This window comes from Acanthaster planci, linkage group LG02 (assembly GCF_054643075.1).
Source record: "Acanthaster planci isolate LZ-2023a linkage group LG02, COTS_SCS, whole genome shotgun sequence".
NCBI lineage: Eukaryota > Metazoa > Echinodermata > Asteroidea > Valvatida > Acanthasteridae > Acanthaster > Acanthaster planci.
The window spans coordinates 9,672,297-9,696,681 of NC_141778.1; the positions used below are offsets into that span (position 1 = coordinate 9,672,297).

The following is a 24,385-nucleotide window of genomic DNA, read 5'->3' on the forward strand; positions in this document are numbered from 1 at the left end:
GGGTTATTGTTGTAAATATCGTGTGGGCGAACTCACATGTACACTGTAGTAATATAGGACGCCAACGAACAAACGAATTTACGTTATACCGACTTTGATTTTGCTCTTACAAAAAAACATCCAAAATGTCAGATAAAGGCTCTCAATCTGAAAAAAAGGCCGACATGGAAAGAGGGCTGGGCTGACAGCTCCATCCAAAGCCAGCTTGATGGTACGACAAGAAATAGCAAAGGGGTTTCTCAAAATAAGCAATTTAACCCGTGTCGGACGCATGGGTGTATCGTAAGTGTGAAAGGATCGCGCAATACACGGGTGCAAACATTACACGTATAGCAAAAATGCCGGCGATGTGTCCAGCAGTGTGAAAATGGAGTGGCATTGAACCGCGTTGAAATTTTAAGAAGTCAACACGGGTTGGAACCGTGTAGCTTTCGACACGGATCGGACGTTCATACTGTGTAGTTCGCGCTGTGGGCCAGGAGTTTTGGCTGTGTTTTACAGTCCGTACCCTCTGCGAAGGTGCCACCTTTAACTATTTCTTGCCAATTAGGAGGAGATCAGTAAACCTAAACTCCCCCTCTCTTCAACCGACTCATACTTGAGTGTTTCTTTTGCCATCAAATGCCTCTACAAATATATTAATATCCCGTCACACCTTCTTCCACAGCCCAACACAAGAAAGACAGACTCGTTGCTCTTCAAACATCAATACTGCCGTACTAACTCTGTGAAATTTTCTCTTTTTACTCTCTTTCCAAGATTGTTCAATTCACTTCCAGGTGACCTCCAAAATCTTTTTCTGGAAACCTATCCAAAAGACTTCCTTAATTCTTTAGGTGATCACCTCTTTCACCAAGACCCTATCTCCTGTGCCATTCAGACAATTTATTGCCATCATGAATTATATTCCCACTGAAAGTTGCCCAGTTTAAGGTTTAGCCCGGATGGGAGTTGCAGGCATTCAGCTGCCTCCCCCCCTTTGGTTTTTGATTTCGTTTTTATTTTGGTTGTAGTTTTTGTTTTGTCTTTGTTTTTGATGAGAGTTAGTTTGTTTTTCATGATAATGTTAATAAACAAGTACAGCTTTTTCTCACATCATTTCTTTATTTAAGCTATAAGTTATGTTACATTACAATTTATGTTACTGCCATAAAAGGCAAATCTATTTATGTATCGATCTATATTTATTACTGTTCTTATTGTTTCCCGTTTAACCAGTTGGAGAGCCCCTCGATAGAAACCATGATTCTTTAGGGTAATCCAGCGGGAGCTGGTTAAATACTGTTTATTTGTCCTTTGTATGTCTTGTGTATTCTCTCTCTCTCTTGTAACTTTTGTTGTATTCCGTGAAATGTTGATCCCGAAAGTTGAAATAAATGAAATGAAATTTAAAACCTTGTGATTGCCATTTGAACCCGAGGAATAAAGGTATCGGTGTCCATAACTTCTCCGTCTGCCTGTCCAGTCAGTTCCTCAATGTCCGTCCCTGAAGTCTGATGAAGTGCCCGTCCTGAAGATAAGAGAGACTGAGCACCACGCATTGACGGCATACGGCTCCCCAAACGGACCCACCACATAGGTTTACCGGATAGCCACTGTCTGGGCTTAACAAAGGGTTTGGTCGGGAGGCCGGAGCGACCTTTGGCAAAAGTCGGTCGGCGTCACAGTGGCAACGCATAATGAAGCAAACTTTGGGATAGAGAGCACCCCCGCCTTTGTGTTGGTCGTTGTTATTTCTTATATTGGTATCTCAGGAATTCTTTTCAGACTTCCAGGGGGATGTGTTAGGTAACAATAGGCTAGATTGTGTATAGGGATTGGACTTGTCGGGGGGGGGTACCCCTCTGTCCCATTTCAAGCCTGGTACTTAACGTACAACGCTTCAAACGGCAGCAATGAAAACTTGATGCGCGCATCATCGATTTACGCCTGTAGACGTTCTTGATGAAGAAACTAATTGGGGAGGATAGCTACGCAGCTTAGCTCGAATTCCCACACCAAATTTCCGTCTAGGACAACGATGTACGGTAAGCACTATATACTAAGTGTTTCTTAACACTTTATAGTTGCTTTGTCCGAATTCAACAAAAGTGTTTTTGCTGAAAAATACAGACGATGTTGGACCACGTTGTTTCGCCATAGCGCCCTCTGTAAAATTACTTACGTCAAGCGTTGCGCTATACGCGGGAAAGATAAATACTTTGTGAAGTAGGAGTTCAGCTTTATTTTCAAGCGGGAATTCAATTAATCAAGGACTTCCAGGCCTTACACGCATCTTACCTTTCCCAGATAGTATTGAAGAAACATTGGCACAAATATTTGTTGCTAGAAGCATCCTTTGAATGATAAGGAAAACTCCATCCGCTAATAGCAGGTTGACCTGAGTGAAGACGTGCCGTGTTGTCCTGAATTGTAATGACCAATTTTCAACAAGCCGTGTACAGCGAAATCCTTGACAGGGTAACCTGTCAAGAATTTTCTGCCACATTCGTCAAAGGCTGTGCATCCTCATCGGAGAATAAATTGTAAAAAGGTAAATTAGATCGGGAATATGCGAACAAGGTTGGACCTCTTTTGAGACATGTCTCACCCTCTATCTGCATTTCTCTTCCCAATGAGTATGACCAAACTGTCCTGGCTCTCATGGGAGAGACTTGCACGCTAGCTGAAAAATCTTCAGGAAATTTGATCAAAATTAGGCCTGAAGTAGAATAAAAATGATCAGAGTTACGCCAAAAAGTTAACACATTCTACAACCATGCGTGCAAGAGAACTAGTTAAAAGAAATTCTAGATTAATTACAGGAAAATTTCTATCAATTGTTAAGAAGATCAACCTGAAAGGTTTATTTTTTTATCTTTTGAGGGATTGTACTTTGGTGGATCGTCACTGATTAAGTAGCAAATTGAGCAGATAAGCATCGCTAATATGTTCCATTGCCAGAAATGTTTCTTCATCAAATTTTCGGGTGTTATCTAAGTTTGAGTGTTGACTTGGATGATGTTTTCTTAATCACTGGAACAAATGGACCCTCTCTTGAAGACATTAAGAAATGTGTAGATATCAGGATGTCAACAAGATTAGCAAAGAAATTGGGTGAATGGGCAGGTTTTGTTTGAAGAGAAACTGGCAGGGGGTATTTGCATGACATTGAAATTGTTAAGGGAATGTACTGACACGTTAAACATAAATATTGGAGGGACAAGGTTGTATCGTCTGTAGATGCTGGGAGTAATAAGCCTTCATTTGTAAATGCTGTTACGTATAGCCTACACAATACATTAAATACCACAATTACTTTGATTATTGATTATGTCTTAAGTCAAAACCCACACATGAAATGGCACATAAATTCGGGCTCCATGTGACAACAAAACTTTCATGTCTGTAATTGGGAAATTTAGCTGGTGCCATAATTTCTGCACAATGAGGTTTCTGTGGTGTATTACATGAACGCAGAACGCACGGTCAGGCGAGCCACCAGTGGTATTGGTGCCAATTAACCAGGTGTCAACACGCTTGCCGTTTTGCCTGAACCGTGAGTTTGTTGTGGTTCCTTGCTGCGCCAAAGGGAGTTCTCCACCGATGAACTAAAAATGGTACAGTCATCTTTAAGGTTTAAACTTAAAATTTAAGTTTTAAACTGTAACTTAAATATTAAGCTTTAAACTATATTTCGACGCGTAAATAATGTGTATTTTAACTAAGTGAAGACTGACACGAGAAATTTCTTTTTAGAACGATTTTTCGAGTTGTTAATTGGAGAAGGTAACGCTGAACGCAGCACTGGTTTTGTTTGACCTGGATTATTTGGGCTATTCGTCCTTCTATGGCAATTTTTGTACGTCTGTTAGTCTTCGTTGACTGCCCCCAACCTTAGTAATTATATTATCCTTAGCTTCCCTTTTTTATTTTTCAAGAGTTTGTTTTGCCACACAGGTGGCTTGAAGTAAGTTTGTTTACTTGCAACCCCTTTGTATTGAATTTGTAAGACCTTAGTCTTGAGTTTGTAATGCTTCTTTGTTTAGCATAAGTGGTGATTGGGCGCGTGTCATCGATCGAAATCGTCAAGCAACTCACTGGAATTTTCTTTTAAATAGTTCTGGATATAAAAGGGTCAAACTTTTTTCCGTTAAAAATTTTGCGGTTTTCTAAATGTTGCATAAAGTTTATTGCTATAGGTTTCAGAAAAAATGCCGGTTTGCGGTTGGTAAGATTGGATTATGCTCTCGAGGTGACATCGAAATAAACTTTCGGTATTGGTGAAATAAGAGGGAAAACCTGGGCTTCTGTGCCGGTGTTGAGTATTCTGGAGAGTATATTTTGAAAACAAAAATATATGATCTTGGATAACCAGCCCGGTGAAATAAGAGAAAAAACCCGGGCTACTCTGCCGATGTTGAATAACCTGGAGAGTATATTTTTAAACAAGAAACATAATGGGGGGGGGGTTTCAGCGTAGTGGTTCTTTACTCTCTTTGCACCAAGTAGGCCCGGGTTCGAGTCCCGGCTTAGCCCAAGCCTTTAGTACGTTTAGTTTCCAGTCCATAATCGCCCTCGCAGGTTTTCTCCGGGTACTCCGGTTTCCTCCTGCCTCTAAAACAACAACAAGAACACCAAGAACAACAAGAACAACAACAACAAGAACAACAACAACAACAACAACAAGAACAAACAACAAGCACAAGAAGAAGAAGAAGAAGAAGAAGAACAACAACAACAAGAACAACATCAAGGGCAACAACAACAAGAACAACAAGAAGAAGAAGAAGAAGAAGAAGAAGAACAACAACAACAACAACAAGAGCAACAACAACAAGAACAAGAAGAAGAAGAAGAAGAAGAAGAAGAAGAACAACAACAAGAGCAACAACAACAAGAACAACAACAACAAGAGCAACAACAACAAGAACAACAACAACAACAAGAACAAGAAGAAGAAGAAGAACAACAACAACAAGAACAACATCAAGGGCAACAACAACAAGAACAACAAGAAGAAGAAGAAGAAGAACAACAACAACAAGAGCAACAACAACAAGAACAACAACAACAAGAACAAGAAGAAGAAGAAGAACAACAACAAGAACAAGAAGAAGAAGAACAACAACAACAAGAGCAACAACAACAAGAGCAACAACAACAAGAGCAACAACAACAAGAACAACAACAAGAACAACAACAAGAAGAAGAAGAACAACAACAACAACAAGAACAACATCAAGGGCAACAACAACAAGAACAACAACAAGAACAAGAAGAAGAAGAAGAAGAACAACAACAAGAGCAACAACAACAAGAACAACAACAACAACAACAAGAACAAGAAGAAGAAGAAGAACAACAACAACAAGAGCAACAACAACAAGAACAACAACAAGAACAACAACAACAATATGATGATGATTATGATGATGATGATGATGATAATAATGGTCCGGGAATGTTTGAACTTATTCAGTGTGTGAAAAGACTATATTCTTTCGATTTGATGAAATGTACATTTGAATCCTGACACAGTAATAAGCAGCAGACGGAAATAGCAGGAGCATCTAAATTAAAAGACAACTTTTCTTAACATTTTCCAATGTATATTTTTGTATCTAAAAATTAAAAACGTTCACGGTCCTTGAACTTTTTGTTTATCATATTTTATTTATCCCTTTGGTTAACACCATTGTGCAGTTTCTCCTATTCATTTTTCATAATTTTTAATCACTCTTTGTTGATGGAGACGTTGAACAGTCTTTGTCAGCAGTGAGTGGCAACCATTTTGCAACATGGCAAATGCAGGACATGAGATCAGAGTGACTGAAACTTGTGTGACCCCCCCTTTATTGCCACAGCGTTGGGGATATTAAGATAAGATAATCAATCTACTCGTCAAGTTCTAGTGTGTTGCTTCTGAAAAGGGTGGAAAATCACTACTTCTAATATATACGAGGGTCTGGGTTGACAAACAGGACCAACAATGCTATCGGATGAAATAGCTGACGATATGGACCGGGGAAGATGACGGGTGTCTTTTTTACTGCCAATTGTGGGAACAACAAAGGGGGTTGGTTCAACAGCGGAGCTTTGATGTGTTTTGGTAAACGAGCAAGTCCAAAGGACAACTGGGTGTAAATAACAGTCATTCTACCACTTCCAGTTGTGTAAGGTACCCTTTGGTAACTGGTGTAGAAGGCATTTAAGCTCAAGTGAATATTTGAGGCATTTCCATGTATAAAAAGTAGTTGCACCATCAGCAAGCCTTAAAGGAATTATCCTTTATTTAAAAAAACACAAATAGCTCTGAAATCCATATGATATGTGAAAAGGCAAAATATTACTTGCACCCTTAAGTGGATATTTATGCAGTAGTTATCTTCTTTTTGTCGATGGAGTAAAAATCAGCGGAAAAGTAAATGGTGCTCTACTGATAATTATAAAATGACTCAGACTAAGTGCACTTTGATGGGCACACTTATTGTTTCCTCAGTACCTGCAGACACTGCAAACATAGACAGACGAGAACAACAATTATTGGAGGTCGAATTAAAGAAAATCATTGGAGCAGGTGATAAATATTAATATGAGTTTCATGGCATAGTTCAATCGAAGAACTGTTCACATTTCTTTCTTTTATTTCCAAGATGAATCGTTCTTGCTCCTGCACTTTATTTTTTAGTGGCTAAATGTCTGGATTGCATAACCGACAAGGGAGAAGTTAGATACGGCTCAACACTTATTTCTGGACTGGTGGATAACATTTCATCGATTTTAGTCATTGACTGGATACACCAAAGAATAAAGACATACATTGTCTACTGGTACATCGAAACAATGTATATTGTCTTCATAAAGTGATTGCTACATTAGGAGTTTTAGTTCACGAATCGGCACATGTATATTTCCTTTAAGGTAAAAGAAACATTTATGCAAGGAATACGGAAAAAATCCCTATCTGAGGAAATTCAAAAATATTTGCTTCCATCAGAATTGTACTTTTTGCAAGGGTGCGACACGCTCAACATATCTGAATTTCTCCTTCCAGTTGTTAATGGAGGTTAAGTCAGTTGTCATTGCAAAGCCACGGTGAGTGGTTGAAAATATTTCATAACTTATGATTCAGAGATTGAGAAACCTAAATATGTACCGCTCATCTCAAGGTTTCAGGACAGGATTGAGTGCCCTGATATTTTTTTGCAGTAACACAAGTCAGTAAAGGCCCTTCAGTCAAGTGTGCCGGCTTCTAGAGAATATCAGGACTTAAGCGGTGCTTTGACGTATCATCGCAACAGTTTGTCTGACGTCAACTTTGCAATGGACCTATTGATTTAGAGCCTGTTTGCGCTTCTTAAACAAGGGACGGTTTTAAAGCTCTGGTTGCTGTCCCATAACTTGTTTCGCATAAATTGATCTTGTGGTAATTCTTATTGTGAGAAACAAAAAGAATGACACATTGCTTTGCTGTAAGGTCTGTAAGTATACAGTTAGTTTGTTTAGAATATGCATAGACCAGGAAAACGTTATTTAAAGAATTTGATGTGTTCTCCTTTGCACTATACGTGCCAAATGTAAAACGTGTAAGCGTACAAGGGTTTGCATTGGTTGGTACGATTTTTAAAACTTAGTAAATGAATTTGTTTTGCTACAGTTGTCGAAAAAGAATGTTGATTCTGCATTATCATTGATGTCTGGCTAACCTGCATGGAGATATCTGGGAGCAGCAAAGGTCTGTTTTCATGCTGACCCCTGCATCAGGCGATTCCTGATGTCTTTGTGATCCCATTAACTGTGACGGGGAAACGCTCCTCACGTTGTGCGGGTAATTATACCAAGCTATGGTCAATGTGGACAGGTGTTAAAGTTCATCTCCAGACATTCAACATTGCACAAACGTAAATGAATGGCTGATAGGCGTTGGTTAATTACGCCACCGTTGTCAAGCACAGAGTGCAGATTGTGTGCAAGGAAAATCCAACTTTAATTTTCGTAATAAATACATGGGCCTCTGAATCCACATTTTTAATAAGAACTGGTGCACTGAGAACTGATTTTAAAACAATGCATCACTGGTTTGTAAATGTAAAATAAAATCTATTAATGTTTCATCAGAGTTGGCTTAATGTTTTGGTAATCATCATTATCTTGGTAAGATAAAATGTGGATGCACTCCGTATACCAATGTCTTGTTGGAAACTTGAAGTGAATTTCGGCACAGTGTTTTCCTAAGCATTGCCATCTTTTGCTGTTTTCAGTCTTCTGTTACCTCACATCAAAGTTTTTGACTGTTTGAAAGCCAATAAGGAATAAAATCCTCAGCTTTAAATCCATATTAAAGGCTAAGAGGTATTGAACAAGTACGAGACGCCTAACTGAAATTGAAAGACACCGGATAATTTTCACGTTATGCCTATACAGATTGTTTAATAACTCCAATTCATTAATGAATCTCTGTGGTCTACTGTACATACAGTACTTAAAAAGTTCTTAAAACACATGCATATTACTGGAAAATTTTCGGCTCAAAAAATCAAGCACAAATGGTTTACATTACCAGCTAAAATCTACTTTTAAAGGATTATTGTTTTATTTATGTTTCTTTTATATAACCAAGCTTGGGTAATATTCTCTTAAGCCCAAAATGAAAATTCCCCATTAAAACGCCGTATAAAAATACAAAAGACCAAGATTTTGTTTAAATAATATGCTATATTATGCTATACTATATAGTTCTCTACCTCAAGTGTACCAACGGTGTAAAGCATATACAAGATTTCTTTGCAAATTGCATGTAAACACAACTGATCGATGAGCTTTGGAGTTTTTCATGGTGAGGTAGCAAGTAAGTTGTAAGGATTTGCGGCAACACGATGCAAGGACATCTCTTTATGAGCATGTGTGGTTCTTACTTCTTAGATAGGCGTTCAAAAAATCCCCAGGCCATTGTACTGAAATTGGGGATTTTGTATTGGAACATGTGGATGACTATAAATATCTTGGTGTTATTATTTCCAGGGACTTAAGTTGGAAGCAACACATTAAGAATATTGTTTTCTAAGCTACTTGTCTTAATGGTCTTGTTGGTAGAGTTCTTAAATCTAGAGACTCTAATATTCTCATTTCACTCTATTGCTCAATCAGCAAACCATTATTAGAATATGCAGCACGTTGGTGGCGCCCTGTTTATACTATACTTTGGTTAGGGTCCAATGACGTTTTACTGGCTTTTGTTTAGGCCTCCCGAGAAAGACCTCCATTAACCCTAACCTTCCTCAATCCTCCAACAGGTGAAGGATTGAGGAGGGTTAGGGTTATCCTAAACTCGAGATGGAGTATTCTGAAAGGTGTATCCAGCTAGGTTTGCCTTTGTACACAACAGACTCCACTTTCTTTCTATTGTGTTTGTTGTGAAATATTTGTCTAACCAACTTGACATACCTGTCGGACGGTAGAAATAATGAAGATTTCACCACCAGAGGTCGAGGGCTAATGCTGCTCTATTCTACTAGTCTCTTTCAATATATTCTCGAGACTATTAACCGCATTACCCAATTCTGTTACATGTTTGTTTTAGGATTAAGGTGTTTTACTAACTCACGAAGAAAACATTTATTGATGCCAGGTTCACGGGCAACCCTAACGCAAATTTATAAATGATTTTTTTTCCATGTAGTACATTTTTACTGGAATGGTGTGGGTTGATGCAGTTTTTATCCAGTTTTTACACACTTGTGCCCATTGTGTAGGCTATTATGCATAGTTGTTCAAAGGGAATAAATGGCTTTGTACAAATTCTTCGATCATTACTCCGATTTTTATACACATTAGGCATGCCTATATATTGTACTGTAAACGGCCTAGTGTATTTTTTACCGACTATCCATTTCTCTCGGAAGATAACTTCTAACACATTGACTTTCTCTCCTTGTGACTTTTTGTGTGTGTGCATGTTGTTTGTGTCTTGTCTGTCCATAGTTAATAAGCCTTTTGCCATTCAATGCTGTTCGCAGGGGGCTTATTATTATGGATATTTTGCATGGTCGGTGAGAGTAAAAGTAGTTGAAGATTACTTTTTTAATTTATATGTCTTTTTAATTTATTTATAACCTACTGATTAAAAATTAAGTGAAAATCTTGTTTTAAATTAATTTTATGGGTGTCATACGTTTAGTTCCCTTCCTGTTTTCCGTAGGCAGTATACATGTATTTGTTTCATTGTTTGGTTTAAGTGGCACCTAGGACAACTTGACTGTAATTTAGTGTGCTTTTTTGCAATCCTGCAGGGCTGTTGCTCGACTATTTTTCTTGTCAACTTTTATACATGCGAGTTTGTATCTTTACCTGCAGAAATTAATAAATGAAATGAAATGAAATGAAACAGTGCTACCGCAAACCTCTACAACTGGCAACTGATCGAGTAACTGGGGCGGGAGTAATAGACTTATATCTCTGTCTACGCTGCAAAAATGTTTTCTGATTTTAGCCTTACACGTTTTTAAAAAATCATTCATTATTTTGAAAAGAAATATCAAACTTAAAGAAATATCAAACATCAGTTCCTAGAAAAGTAGTATGTATTTTAAAATATATTTTATGTAGTTATCTAAGTTGTAAGGGAAGTTTGGTAAGCCAGCGAATATCAAGACAGCATGTAGAAATCGTTCCTTCTCTGCGCAGTAATAATAAACGATGTCAATGCATTGTCAGTCATAGTGAATGGGATAGATGTATTTCAAGGAAATAGTGATCGAATTTGTTCATTCTGGGAATATTCTGCACTTAGAATTAACAACTCAGCTTTCAAAGGTTATTTAGAGTTTTTAGCGTGTTAGACGTCACTCGGCATTCGATTAAATCAATGGAAACCCATTACTCTGAATTACACCAAATAATGACATTTCCTCATTACAATTTAGTGTCATAGCTGACGTTACTTAAATCAGAACCACCAATGAAACCTTTGTTGTCTAGCCCTTCCGCGCCAACTTTCTGGAAAGAGACAAGAAAATGTGGACCACCGTTACTTTACGGATATTACCTCTTGGTGATCCAAAACTATCATCCGGCAAGGACCAACATTAGTGAAGCATATAAGTGAAAGTGTATGATATACTACTGAAAGGAAGGTGCGTAGAGACTCGTGCTCACGAGAACTGTACGCCAAGAACTGATATCAGAAATTCAAGTGCATTTTGTAAGCATTTTACTGGCCTTATTGGTTACTTTAAACAGTATTGATTTCGAACATTTGGTGTGTTCTTTTCTCATCTGAATATCTCACCTTGGTTTTCTCGTCGTTTTGGGATTCACGGTTCGCTCTTTTGTCGCGCCTAATTGCTGCGGTAGTGGCAATGGAGTAGAAGAACAGGTTGCATATCTGAGCGTGAAATTAAAAAGTAAAAACATGTTAAAACATTACAAGAATCATTAGGGAGACATAAACACGCATGATCCGAAAAGTACCCGTATCTCAGAAACTTTATTCGTGTCATCTCTTAGACAAGACCTTTGAGTTTTTTATCTGGAAAGTCAGAGAATTTAGGAAACACCCATTTTTTGTAACATTAGTTTTTAAATGGAGGTTACCTTCAAACTACTGCATTAAGATAACAGGCCCTTTTTTCAAATTCTGGGATGGGGCTAAATGGGGAGGTAAGCCGCAAGCACTCGTCAGACATACGTCACTGCAATTGAGGATGCTTCATTCCCCTAAAGTGACAGCTTTTTTTCACCTTCAGGCCAAAGAAGATGCCAAGGAATGTTAGACTGAAGACTTGAGAGTTATAGATGAGGCAGTCACCGCTGACGCCGCATTCGATACGCTCCAAGATGCAGGCACCCTCTATGGCTGCACCGAAATACAGCGGGGCTGGGAGGAATCCTGTGTAGAGGACAAGTCAGTAACATTCTTCGGTATCCTATTCCCATCACAAGATGCAGACTTAAAAAAATTCAGTCTTGTTTTCTTGCTCAAGAATATATCCCTCCCTGGAAAAGTGAAACATTCTTCCCACTACAATGACTTAGTTTCATGCCCCAAATGAAGCGCGTCCCAGGGTAGTCGGGAAAAAGCAATATAGGGACTGATTTTCACGTTTTTCAATGGTTCCTTGCTATGTCAGGTAAAACTCTGTAAAACATTACAGAGTACCAGCTGCAAGGGGTCTATAGGAGCGCAGGGTCTGCCCTATCAGCGTGGCAATACGGTTCGTGTACGTTTCGTTCATTCGTTTTTCGATAAAAAAAAATCAAACAACCCCAAAACAAGTTGTTTTCCATTTTTCGCTTTGAAAACGAAAAATGAAAATCAAAAAACAAGTCGTTCCTCGTTTTTGATTTGAAAACAAAAATGACAACAGAAACAAGTCGCTTCATTCTCGCTTTTCATTTGAAAACGAAAAACGATAATCACGTTCTGTTTTCGTTTTTCTTTGTGAAAGCGAACAAAACTCTTGCTCCAAGAATGAGACACAGTTCCAATTTCATTGCGTAATGTAAGAAACGTCTTCACACGGCTGAAGTAGAGGAATATGAGGAATTCATTGGTTATAAAATAAAAGGAGGAGTAACTGACAAGGAAATTTCTCGCATGCTCAAAGACAACTTTCATCTTGAGAAATGCTCAGAGACGTCCGTGACACCTCGAAATTACGTGGGATTAATTGAGATTAAAATTAAACAAGATTACTTCCGTGTTTCGTTTTCAGCAGGAAAAACAAGAAACGACTTCTTCGTCTTTTTTCTCATCTTTCGTTTTCAAACCAAAACGGAAAAAACACTTGATTTTGATTTCTGATTTTCGTTTTCAAATCGAAAAATGGAAAACGACTTGTGTTTGGTCGTGTGACATTCGCTTTTAATAAAAAACGAATGAACAAAACGTACACGGACTCAATACAACGACTCGCACTTATGTTTTGTTCTGACTTGCTTGTTTGAAATATCAAACCGGTTCATTTCGTTGACAAATATAGATTTTACATCTTTACGCTGTGGTTGTACCATGGATTCATTAATTTCGGTTACCTTTTGTTTTGTTGAAAGTAGGCCTAATTGTTACATGCCAGCGAGATAAGGTTGGATTTTCACAACTATACCTTTCTTGTTTTGTCGCTTGCCAAAATATAAGTTCTCACCTAATGCGCGACTGAAGAAGGCTGAAATGCCGAGACCAAAAGTCTTATCTTTTCCAACAGATCTGCATAAACAACAAAAATAACTATATTGAACAAGGCAATTTCGCTATGCTGTATCGTTCTAGGTAAAAACATGGCGCTTGGACTATCTGGCTGGCCTGTAATCAATGCAGTACAAACAGGTTCTTCTCTCCGAGTGCCTTGCATTTATGTTGAAAGGTGCGACCTATTTCAAATACACTTGTTTAATGGGAGACGATTTTGGGGTGTACCAACGCACCAGTACCATGCTGTCACAAGTGTCTACCGTGAATTTGAAGGGGTTTAGTATTCCGTTTACTTATAACCCAGAATGTGAAACTAGGTAAAAAGTCAATCAGAGCTTGTCCTCTTCCTGCTTCGAAAAGGTCATTCTAACGGGGACAACAGACCGCTACAACTACAGCTGTTTGTTGCAGGTCATAATGTCATTTCTCAACCGCAGTTGTTCATATTCGATTGTTTGATAAGATTTATTAACCATATCCCTTTATGAATATTGTTGTGCCTTTAGGGATCACACAGGAAATTTCAGTTCTTTGTTTTGCACTCCTTTCACAAAGTTCATAAAGATTGGAAATACGGTTCTCACAACACGTCAAAATAATATTAAAAGCAGATGCCGTTAAACCACAAATGTGTTCGGTTGACTGTGCACAGAGAAAAGTGCTGATTAGTGAGTGGAAGCGTAGAGTACCAGTGATTATTTTTAAATATGTTTTCCACACAGAACTAAACTTGTGACTTGTCCAAAGCACGAATACTTCAAAGTTCAAACCCCCTTAAAATACGGTAGTCGAGTGGGTAAGATCTGAAGGAAGTTGCGTATAATGTACCCCACTGGACACGGCAATTCCGTTACAATAGCGCACAATTAATACACCGTTTGCATTATATATTTCAATACGCATGTTATTTTGGCAAAGGCGTACCTCATTTGCATGATTGTGAGAGGATTCTGAGTCATGGAACCAAACAAGACAATACAGAAGAGTAATATTCCTGTGTAGTAGAGCATATCGCAAGTACCCACACACTTCCCAGCAAGGGCGTCAGTGGAAGACGGACCGGTTGCATTGTACCCTGTACTGCAGGTGCAACCAGTATAAACCTGGAAAGGGATACCAAGAGTAACAGCCGAACCTTAAGATTCTGAAGATCAACCAGCTCCGATCGTGGAATATCAACTAATAGCTAGTTCACAAGCTGATCTGCAGCAACTAATAGCTTTAAGCTCGACTGCATTGAGACTTGAAATTCTACTGAGTCTTGTTTGGTGACAGTGAATAAACTTGTCTTTGACTGAATTCCAATTTCAGGATATGATTGCGAAAGGTGTTGGGCAAGTTGAGTTTGATTTAGGGCTACATTTTCTCAGCGGTTTGTTGGCATTGAACATTCCTGGAGTTATCGACTCTCCAGAAGTCTCTTCAAAATTTACTTGTCCATGTACAATGAAATTGTATTTGGATTTGTTTCGGAAGTGTCACGTTGTTTTCAAGTTCGCAGAAAGCTCTTATGGGTTTTATGTCCGTCAATTAAGTACTGTGCTAACTTATTTTGCATAAATGCTTTGGCATTCTTCCTACCGTGGCATTGACAGCAGGGTCGTCCGTCGGATCCGAGCGCTGACCGGTACAACCGGCGTAGCAAGGAGTTACGTACACCTTCTCATCAGCTCCACACACCGGTTCGAATCGATCGATGGTGCAGGTACAGTCCATGTTACAAGGGCTTGAAATGCTGCCAAGAATAGACAGACTCAACGTCATTGAAGAGGATTTCAACGCAAAGGTTTTGCCTTGAGGTAAATGTTATAAGAACCACTATAGTAGCCTGATGGAGCAACTAATATGCCCTTGAAGTATAATTGTTTTCAGGCTTGTATATACAAGACTCAAAAAACCCGAGTATTCGTCAAGTGCAAATCTGCCCCGTGTTACATTAGCAGAAACAAATGGTGGTAATTGTCAGATCTCTTATCATTTCAACAACGCACTTTAACAGGCACTAGAGTTAAAAACCGGTAACAAGACTATGGAATACAGGTGTACTCAGCAAATCAGCAGATGATTTCATTGAAATATATTGGTTCGCCTCAGTAGTTGCCCCCTACCTTAAAACGCCGTCGGTGTAACCGGCGTAGTTTGCCTCCGGGCAGCCCAGGAAATACACCACCGGGATGCAGCACATGACCAAGGCGGTTAGGCTCAGGATCATAGCCCCACACCCACGTGATGTCAGCTTCAACTTTTTGACGAGGACTCCGCTCGTAAGATTGCCGAGGAGTGCCCCTGGCATCACGATTATCCCTGTGTATAAAACAGTACACCCATCAGAATCAGAGAGACGGGAATGGACTGTTTTGTCACTGATTACGGTGCCCACGGCAGAGAACAGTTTGTTTTTCATCTCTCTTTGCTTTTTGGATAGGTCTCAGCATGAAGTTTTAATACCTTGCTTTGAAGGGAGAAAAATGTTCTTCATTTGTAAAAAGCTTCAGTTAAAAAAGTCACAAGAAAAAGGAAAATAGCCCCAAATGTGGATGTTTCTTTTGTGGCTGTGAAATCTCATGAAGGCCAACGCCGTCACTGATACTTGGAGCTACATGTAACACTGCGAGACATCTACACTATGCTGGACTAGGTGTCAATACGGGGTGACGGTCATGCTTATTAGACGTAGCATTGTCACCAGACTCGTTCATGTATTAAATGGGGATTCAGTTCCGATTAGAAACACTTTCCTTGTTATTAGAATCTACAAACTAACAGGGATTTGATTTAGGGCTACTGACTGACTGACTGGTTATTACTTCACAAGAGGAAGCATCTAGATTAGGATTGGGAACTGATGATAATCTCAAAAACTTTTTCAGTCTAAATTTTCAGATTTTTTAAAAAAGTGTTTGCTCACCTTGATTATTGAGGACATTCTTTAAGCTCAAGGAAGAACTACTTACCGACAAGTAAGGCTGAAAACGACGGGGCCGTGTTGTACCGAATCTCGAAAAACTTGGCCAAGAAAAACCCAAAGGATGCGGACACCGCCAGCTCAAAAATGGTTGACACGAGGAGCATCATGAAAACAGCATTGGTGCCGATCCGCTTAGAGGACGCCACAAAATCTGACGGGGAGGAATAATTGGGACAAGTAAATAGACACGTGAAAAAATGTACGGCTCGTTTAAAACCAAATGGATGCTTAACGTTTCGTGTCTTTGATTACTCGTGCTCTGTCGGACGTCTAATGACTTTTGTGTGTCACGAGGTGTTACCCAAAGTGGGAATGCGGGAATGGACCAAATGTTCCTTTTTTGGATGGCATCATAACCCGTGCAGAAGTGAAGAGATGAATTTTTTTTACACCCATCATGGGTCTTAAAAAGTGATCACAAACCCCATATGTAGATCGATGGAAGCCGTCTCACTTCCATTCTTCTTTTAGCGTCAAGCGAGGAACATATGTTGATTTTTGAGTCTTACCTTTGACTCCAAGATCACTGCTTGCTTGGCCGTCTTTTCCCTCCTTGGCCAGCCTCTCAGGCGGTATGTCCTCCTCTCTCACCTTGAAATCCATCTCCTTCGGGAAAAAGAAGAAAGGGATGGCGATAATCAAGATGATCACTCCGTCCACGAGGAAGCCCAACCACCAGGCTCCGATCCACTCCTTAGTGTAGTCGGGCTGGGCAGGCCAGTTGACATTGGTCGTGAGAAACAAGAAGGCCTGGCCGAAACCCACCAGGGTGGAGGATGAGCCGGCTGTCAGGAAGACACCTGCACATCGAGTACAGATCAAGTCAAAAGTTCAGTTGGAAAAAAATCTGCGTGCACCTGCACCAAAGAATGTTACTCAAATCTTTTTAGACTCAGTTAGTCCCTAAAACCAGCCCTTTTCTCTGTTTGTTTCATTGGAAGTAACTCGTCGTCAATTTAACATTAGATCTAAACCATGCTTTAGAATGTGTTTAAAATGAGTATTGGAACATTATTTCCGTAATACGAGACCTGACATCAAACTAGCTGTAGCATGAAAAAGTAAAGGAGATTTATAGTTTTTTTATGTTGTTGTTTGGCGAGGCCTTTGCATGCCAGCTTACGCACAGGTTGAATGCTTTTTTATAGCGTAAAAACACCACCCCCAAAAAATCCTTTGACACAAGAGATTCGAAATGAAATGATTTGCACACAAACAGTCTCATGGGTCTTTTTTTGGCCCCTCAAGGTGCATAAAAGTCCGATTTTTAAAGGTAGGATTACTGTTTTTACCATTTGTACACAATTGTTGTTCCTGCGCTGTGTGGACGAAACGCACGCAGCTTGTTGATTTATATACCTTTCAGGGCTTTCTCTGAAAACATTAACACCAGCAATAACTTCCCACCAACGTTTTTATCTGCATCAGTGCGATTGATATGTCAGATGCTGAATTCACTTGCACTGGCACACCACTGCTTTTCAATTCTCAGCATTTTAGGAAGATTGCTTTGTCCAAGTTTGGCTGAAATGAACTGTGAAAAGACAGTGATGTACAGTGGGTGTTTTTAAACTTCTTGGAGGAATACCTATATTCAAATGCCCAAATAATATCCTCAAACGCTTTTTCCAGGATGTGGTGAACATTGCCCGGAAACATGTATAAAGAGGTTTTGGGTAGTTCATTTGGTACAGTCATGTTTCCTGCCAGACAGTCTTTGTACTTCTGTAATTGGAGATTAGTCAGCAACACGAAACGTAAAAACTGTCTAAAATATCTAAATATTTTTTGAGGAATCTACTCCCGTTGATTTTCAGAGTCATCTTTTTGAGGACAGCCACAGAAAGGGTAAGGTTGTCAGAGGCATATTTTCCTTTTATTTAACTGCAGTTTTCTTACCCAAATGGCTGACTTTCAAAAATTCAAAGTATTTCGCTGATATTTGCAATGTCACCTTGAATGAGTGGCGATTTGCAGTGAATTCCTTATTTTAGCACATAAACCTGGTTTTGAAATTATCATACTTGACATTCCAAGTGAAGTTACACTTTAATGTTATTTGATTATAATTCAATATTATACATTGATCATTACATTATACACACTGATCCGGTCGAAATATGTTCATGATATAACCAGCTTCAAAAACAATAAAAGTGTAATGAATTTAAACGTTTACAAATGAATGGTGTATATACACCGGAAACGTATGGTGTGAAATGAACACCCTGATATCGAACCATGTCATCATGTGGTTTAAAACGTTTCGCTTTTTTTAGGTAGAGATGTAATAAGAAAACAGGCTTACTGATATAGTAAGGTGTAGTGGTACCCTTCACTTGGTCATCGAGATATGTCAGAGCGATAGGGAACAGTGGTCCGTAGGCCAGACCCATGATGGCCTGGCCAAGGAACAGGGCCCACATCTCCTCAACTCGGGAGCCAGACTCATCGATATCCTGTGCCGAGCATTCCTCCAACTCCCGGCCAGCATCACAGACAAAGATGCTGGAACTAGGAGCAAAATAGCGACAAATGTTACCCAGTAAATACTCTCCTGACAATTTTCACAATGTCTGGTCTCCAATCTGCGTAAGGAGTTCTGTATGGAGACGCAAATGGAGTGACACTTGTTCAGTTACTGTACAACAGAACATTTTTGCCATTTATTAAGGAAAATGATCATGCAGTCTTTCTGTTGAATCTGGTGTTTTAACGTGCCAGATTTGTAGCGCCAACAATTTTTTTTTATTTTTATACATGTACTTAAAGATTAAGTGAAGCTAGTCCTAAGAGGCGTCAATGCAGCAAGCTGGACAACAGCAGCAGCTACAGTGAAGGTAACAAGATCACTTTATAAGATTAGCCGAATCATGGCCCTGCTAAGGAGTTCGTTTTGTGTTAATACAGGCGCGATCTATTTAACAGAGACCGTTAAGCAGTAAGCGCAATGAAGGCAAGCTTAGGCCCTGGAGAAAAAAGTAACGTAAATTACTGACGTAAAAATAAAAATCTCCATGTGTGGGCCACTGTTAGCTTATCCAAGCTGTAAAACTGTCCTAAGCAGCACTGTTTTTAATTCTTTGGTAAGTTCAACTTTTGTGCCAACCTGTTAACTAGCGCTCTAAATGGATTATATATACCTTGTTGCATTTGATCCGTTGGCGCTTTGTAGTAACCCACCTTCACCCTCTCTGTATGCTGGGTAGATGAAATGTGGCACTGCGCTTAGAATCCCTCCGATGCCGGTCATGGTCGCCAGCACCCCAATGATCCGCGGCCTGTGCCAGCTCTTTCCGACGTACGTCACGGCTATGATTGATATCAAACTGGCAAAGTCGCTGGTGGAAACCACCACGCCTGCCAGGGAGGACTTGATGCGGTACTGCCTCTCTAGTGTGGTGAGGATACCGCCAATGTAGATCCCCACGCTGACTTGGAAGACCATGAAGACAGTAAAGCAAAGCCCGAAGGCGACTGGATAGTGGAAGAAACCACGGCCCATCATGAGAAGCTTCGAATTCGTTCAGTTTACAACCGACCGACCTGCAAGTTAGAGCAAAGGTACATAAACAGATGTACGAGTTTTCTTCACTTCAAGTACTACAAACACGATTTTTGGTGACATTTCGGAATGTATTTTCAGAAAAATAAAGAAATAACAATCCGTTTTCAGCAATGCGAACTGGTACTATTTCACAAACATGAATTTGGAGTCGACAAGAATTCAGTTTTTGCTTTATAACAAGAAAATGAAATGAAAATAAAAAGTGGCAATGACAAATAAAGACCAATGGAATATTTTTAAAATCCGCGTATCTGAAAGTGGCGTTTCTAATTTTTGGGTTGGTATTTTTGCCGAACGGAAATTGTTTCATGTGAAGCATCCATGTTGGCTATAAAAAATCTAGAACCTTCAGTGTAAAAAACACAATGAAACTCTACTGATATTTCCAATAGAAACGGAAAAGAAGCCGAAGTCACACCTTAAAACGTCAAAAGTACCTTCAGCATCAGTGTCTCTACACAACTTTGTAAAGGTCGTAAGGTTCAGCGGAAAAAATACGCAACAGCTATCCGGTTCTGCAAGGAAATCTCCCGGTCCCTGACAACACGCTTCTGCTATCGCGTCGATTGGTCAGAACAATGCCTATTTACGATTTTGCGGAGCAGGGCATGTACGACGCCACTACCTTTCTGGAGGGAGTAAGCAGGACTGAGCAACATGCAAGACCAAAGAAATTTGTGATTGACATTTCTTCCGTGGGCATGCAGCCCGATTTCGCTGAGGGAATATCGAGAAAGTGCATACTATCAGATATGTTCGTTTATTTTATTTGAATTTGTTTAGCCAAGGCGGCTTACGAATTATAGTTGTGTACATGATGAAAAAAGCGACGAATGCCAATAAATCGTCCCTCCGGCAAAAGAATTCTACCGCAGCAGTAGCAACAGTGGTTGACTGGCTGGCAAACAAAAAGATATTTATTTTGCCCGGTATTTTGCCCGGCTAGCTATAGACGCATTATCTTTTTCCTTCTCACTGCACAAATATCTTACGAATTGAGTGATTTCAACTGACCCTGCTGAACCCCGGAGAAGTTGAAACCTTGAATATGGCTACGCTGTAAGCTCTAGATTTTACCTAGGTCAGTTTTCCGGCAGCTTTTAAACTTTTATTTTTATTAATTGAAAGTTTGAGACTTTGTCCAATTTCCCAATATCATATTTATCATATCAAATGTAGAGAAAGCGGACTGTTTAGAGTTGCATTTATTCGTTTCCTACACAGATTCGTACATATAACGTGCACAGATATTTCAGGACCTAAGATAGGTAATAATCTTCTGAAAAAGTAAGGTTTGTCAACAGTATTTCAACCGTTTCTGTTCCCATGTTGAGTTGTAGCAGTTGGCTTGCCACTCTTCACGTCATTGACTTGAACACGTGTGTGTCATCGTTACTAATAATGTGCAGGTAATAAACACTGCAGCTTTTATAAAAGTGTCAAAGTGTATAAAAAGTGTTACAGCCTAGACACATGAAGGAGTTTAAGTGATGAACACACAAACGGATTTATAATTACGAAGAGTTTAAAAACCCTATGCTTAATTAACCAATGTTTAAACAATAAACTTACGTTGCGTTTATTAAATAAACAATGTGTTTAGCATATGACCATCTCGTATGTATTTAAGCATAAACGTGACAAAATGTTCTAAAACTGCTACAGATTTCGGTTTACTTTCAACGCTTGGGCTTTACATTGTTGGTCTATCGTCAGCTTCTGGATATTTGCGAATCTATAGCGTGCCTTCTATTCAGCGGTTAATGTCTTGGACCTTCTGGGAATGTTCTTAACAACATTCATCATTTATACTTATCCAAATGATCGTACAAACCTGGTGAAGGTTTCTTGTTGCAGGCTGTAAAAGTCAAGCGAAACATCGTCTTATTAAAAGTTCTGGGAACATGAATTTCAACGTCATTATCATAGAATTTAGGACAGGAGGTCATGTGCCCATTAACACCTTGCACTGGTGCTAACGACTGACATATAGTTGATTTAATTCCACTGCTTTTATATTTTGCCCACGAACAAAACCACATTTTGATTGCTGGAAGTAAGCCAATTTTCCAATGGCAGAGGAAAAACCTTGAAACAGGCGTCTTTGTAGATGGTAAGTAGCGTGTGACGGCGTCTAACAAAGATATTGCACAAATAGTTTAGGCATAAAGTTTCTTTAAGCATTCCAAAAAATACTCGTTTAGGACCACTGGGCCTAAAGAAAGGAACGATAATTGCTTTGGAGGCAACGCAGCAAGAATCCTTGACGGATCCCTGATTTTGATTACGTCGCATCACATCAAGTACTTTGAACTTGATGCGTTTATTTGACAGTTTGACGAAAGACGCTGTCAATTCGAACGGGATTTTATGGGCGTAAATTGCACGATTCCCACGATAAACAGATGTGTCAGTTCAGAACCCTTACCTACCATCACTGCTGATGTGTCTTTTCAAATCCTTTTTTGTTTACGCAGGTGTCTTTCCAGTATGAACAGGAAATTATCTAAGTGCTAAATATGAACATTGATTTGATATAATCTTTTGGATATCCTTTCTTAATTTGCTATATGTGCATAAATATTAGATTTTGCCTTTTTTTAATATTATAAGAAAATGAACGCCATAAAGAGAATCCTAATTTTTGAATTAAAATATTTGAAAGGACTGAATCCTCTTGAAGTTCTGGGCGCAAGTCATGTGATCACTCATTAGAATTTGTTTGGAGTAAATGCGAAGCCATAATCCCCCGACAACCTTGATTTTCATATCATAATCATAAGGCCTTGGAATGAATTACGTTTCGTGCAGAACCAGGGGAAGTATCTAAACGACCAATAAGCGCATGTCTCGCGAGTAGCCTCTTGCGTATGACCAACGGCCTGCAGCCCCTCAATGTCCCTGAAATCAACAGTTGGGTTCCGGAAATATATAAAGGTTTTTTTTGTTTTGTTTTTTTTAAACTTAAACATGGTACATCGGTGAACGGATCTAGGCCAAGTTCGTGACAAAGCAGTTTTGCAGTTTTCACTGCCTGGCACCGGCCCCCACCATCTCGTGTCGGCTCGGTGTTCTTTGATGTCACCTTGTCAAAACAAGTTATTCTCCTCTCTTACAGCACGCGTGTAATCTCTAGCGCAATATCTTCAAGGGACGCACAGATGTGTGCATCTCTGTAAGAAGTATGTTTAGATATAACCAACAATAGATATATCCAATTATGTGCAAATTTGTAGGGGGCATACGGCAAAAGTTAGGTTAAATGCACGGATGCGGGAAATATCTAAGCTGTAGATAAGACCTTAAGTGTTTATCAGTGTTTGACATGTTTAAAAATGTAGTTTGCATTCTTGAAAAATGCTCTGAACAGGTGCGTCGTTTGTCAGAAGTCGTAAATTGATCTATTAAACAAATTGATTTCTATAAAAAGTATTTTGTAGTTTTGTGTCATTTAAGATCCCGTCTTTCAGGAAGTATCATTGGTTACGTCAAAGGAATGCTAAATACCTAGGAAAGAAGCGTTTGAATAAGAGACCGCCTCCAAATACGATTTTCTCTTGAACTAGATTTTACTCTCTGGCGAGACTTGTATCTCTTTATGAACAAGTGGACGACTTTTGATAAATTTTTTTTCTTGGCGTTTGCTGAACTGCATTGCAAAGGTCTCTTCCGCTTGCGCTTCCACATTTTTAACGAAAAACATGTGCGTATACGTACACTACGCGGAGGCTTGCACAGCAAGGCACAAGTAATTCTCATTCTTTCGTAAACTTCTGGGGCAACAGTTTGTGTCAGAATGAATTTCAAAGTACAATGAGATCGAAATACTTTTGTTGGCGTCCTGTGGAGACGATATAAATAGGTTACTTTTATTATGCATGGTTGGTTACCAATGCCATAAATAATGGAGTTTGAGCTGGTGTTTCTTTGTTGACGTGAGCTGCTTCAAAAATATGGCTGGTACTCTATCCACTTGAAAGCTCGAATTACACAAATCAACACGCATATGCATGAAACTTCAGAGACAGGTGTAAAGGAAACTTAGCGCAGCCTGTTGTTCGTTGTTGGAGCTAGCTTTAAAATCAAGGCTCTCTCTCCACAGCTTTTTCCTATTATCGGTTGGAACTCAGTTATGACTCGAATTGCAAATTCACATTGGTGATAGAAAATTGGGTAAAACAGCATTGCAGACGCTGAGGACTTACTTTAACAAATGCCGAATAAAATACGATGAACAAAGTTGATGTCAGTTGAAGAACTACAATATGAGACTTTACTGCACAAACATTATAAAAATTGCTATTATACAAACTTTATCCTAGTTATTTATTGTTACGGAATAGCAGGATTATTTTAAGAAACACACAAAAATGTTCCTTCACCATTGTTGGAGCCTTGGGTATAAAACTGTTTCAAGAGGTTAAATGAGAATATGTAGTAACTAAATAATCTCAGCAATTCTTTAAAAAATATACACGTATGCAACAAGTCTAAAGAACACATGAACACAAATAGAAATTGTTATCTATGATATATCTAACTAGACAAACAAAATTTACTCATTTATATTCAATGTTATATTTGCCATTAAATATATAAGCTTTATTCAAAAATCACATAGACATAGATTAATTTTTGTTTAATCCGAATTCAGAATAGGTTTGTAGATATAGATGTA

The 24,385-nt window shown here is 39.1% G+C and overlaps 1 protein-coding gene and 1 long non-coding RNA gene across 5 annotated transcripts; one reads left to right on the top strand and one right to left on the bottom strand.

Moving 5' to 3' along the window:
* Nucleotides 1-7,298: 7,298 nt before the first annotated feature.
* On the top strand, nt 7,299-24,379 carry LOC110987640 (uncharacterized). 4 transcript variants are annotated; one of them, XR_015424280.1, is made up of 7 exons: nt 7,301-7,463; nt 7,640-7,810; nt 11,727-11,884; nt 14,767-14,970; nt 18,912-18,979; nt 19,349-19,703; nt 20,100-24,379. It is a non-coding gene; the product is annotated as an uncharacterized LOC110987640 (long non-coding RNA). The 4 variants fall into 4 exon arrangements; XR_015424279.1 differs by having other exon boundaries at nt 7,299-7,463; nt 11,727-14,970; XR_015424281.1 differs by having other exon boundaries at nt 7,299-7,459; nt 11,727-14,970.
* On the bottom strand, nt 8,385-19,647 carry LOC110987636 (solute carrier organic anion transporter family member 3A1-like). The gene is made up of 11 exons (XM_022250536.2): nt 19,283-19,647; nt 18,448-18,653; nt 16,649-16,939; nt 16,126-16,290; nt 15,280-15,475; nt 14,753-14,906; nt 14,096-14,274; nt 13,125-13,186; nt 11,721-11,869; nt 11,270-11,365; nt 8,385-10,977 (listed from the first exon to the last, which is right to left on the bottom strand). Exons 1-11 carry the CDS (start codon nt 19,645-19,647, stop codon nt 10,894-10,896), a joined length of 1,947 nt encoding a protein of 648 aa, XP_022106228.2. The 3' UTR covers nt 8,385-10,893.
* Nucleotides 24,380-24,385: the final 6 nt, after the last annotated feature.

Bases quoted from the DNA above. Each gene is read 5' to 3' on its own strand.
- LOC110987636 (XM_022250536.2), bottom strand. From the start codon at position 19,647: ATGATGGGCCGTGGTTTCTTCCACTATCCAGTCGCCTTCGGGCTTTGC. The intron at 14,907-15,279 runs GTAGGGGGCAAC...TATTCTTGGCAG, and splicing joins TACACCGACGGCGTTTTAAG to CATTTCAAGCCCTTGTAACA. The intron at 11,366-11,720 runs GTGAAAAAAAGC...TTTCACGCTCAG, and splicing joins GCATCTTCTTTGGCCTGAAG to ATATGCAACCTGTTCTTCTA.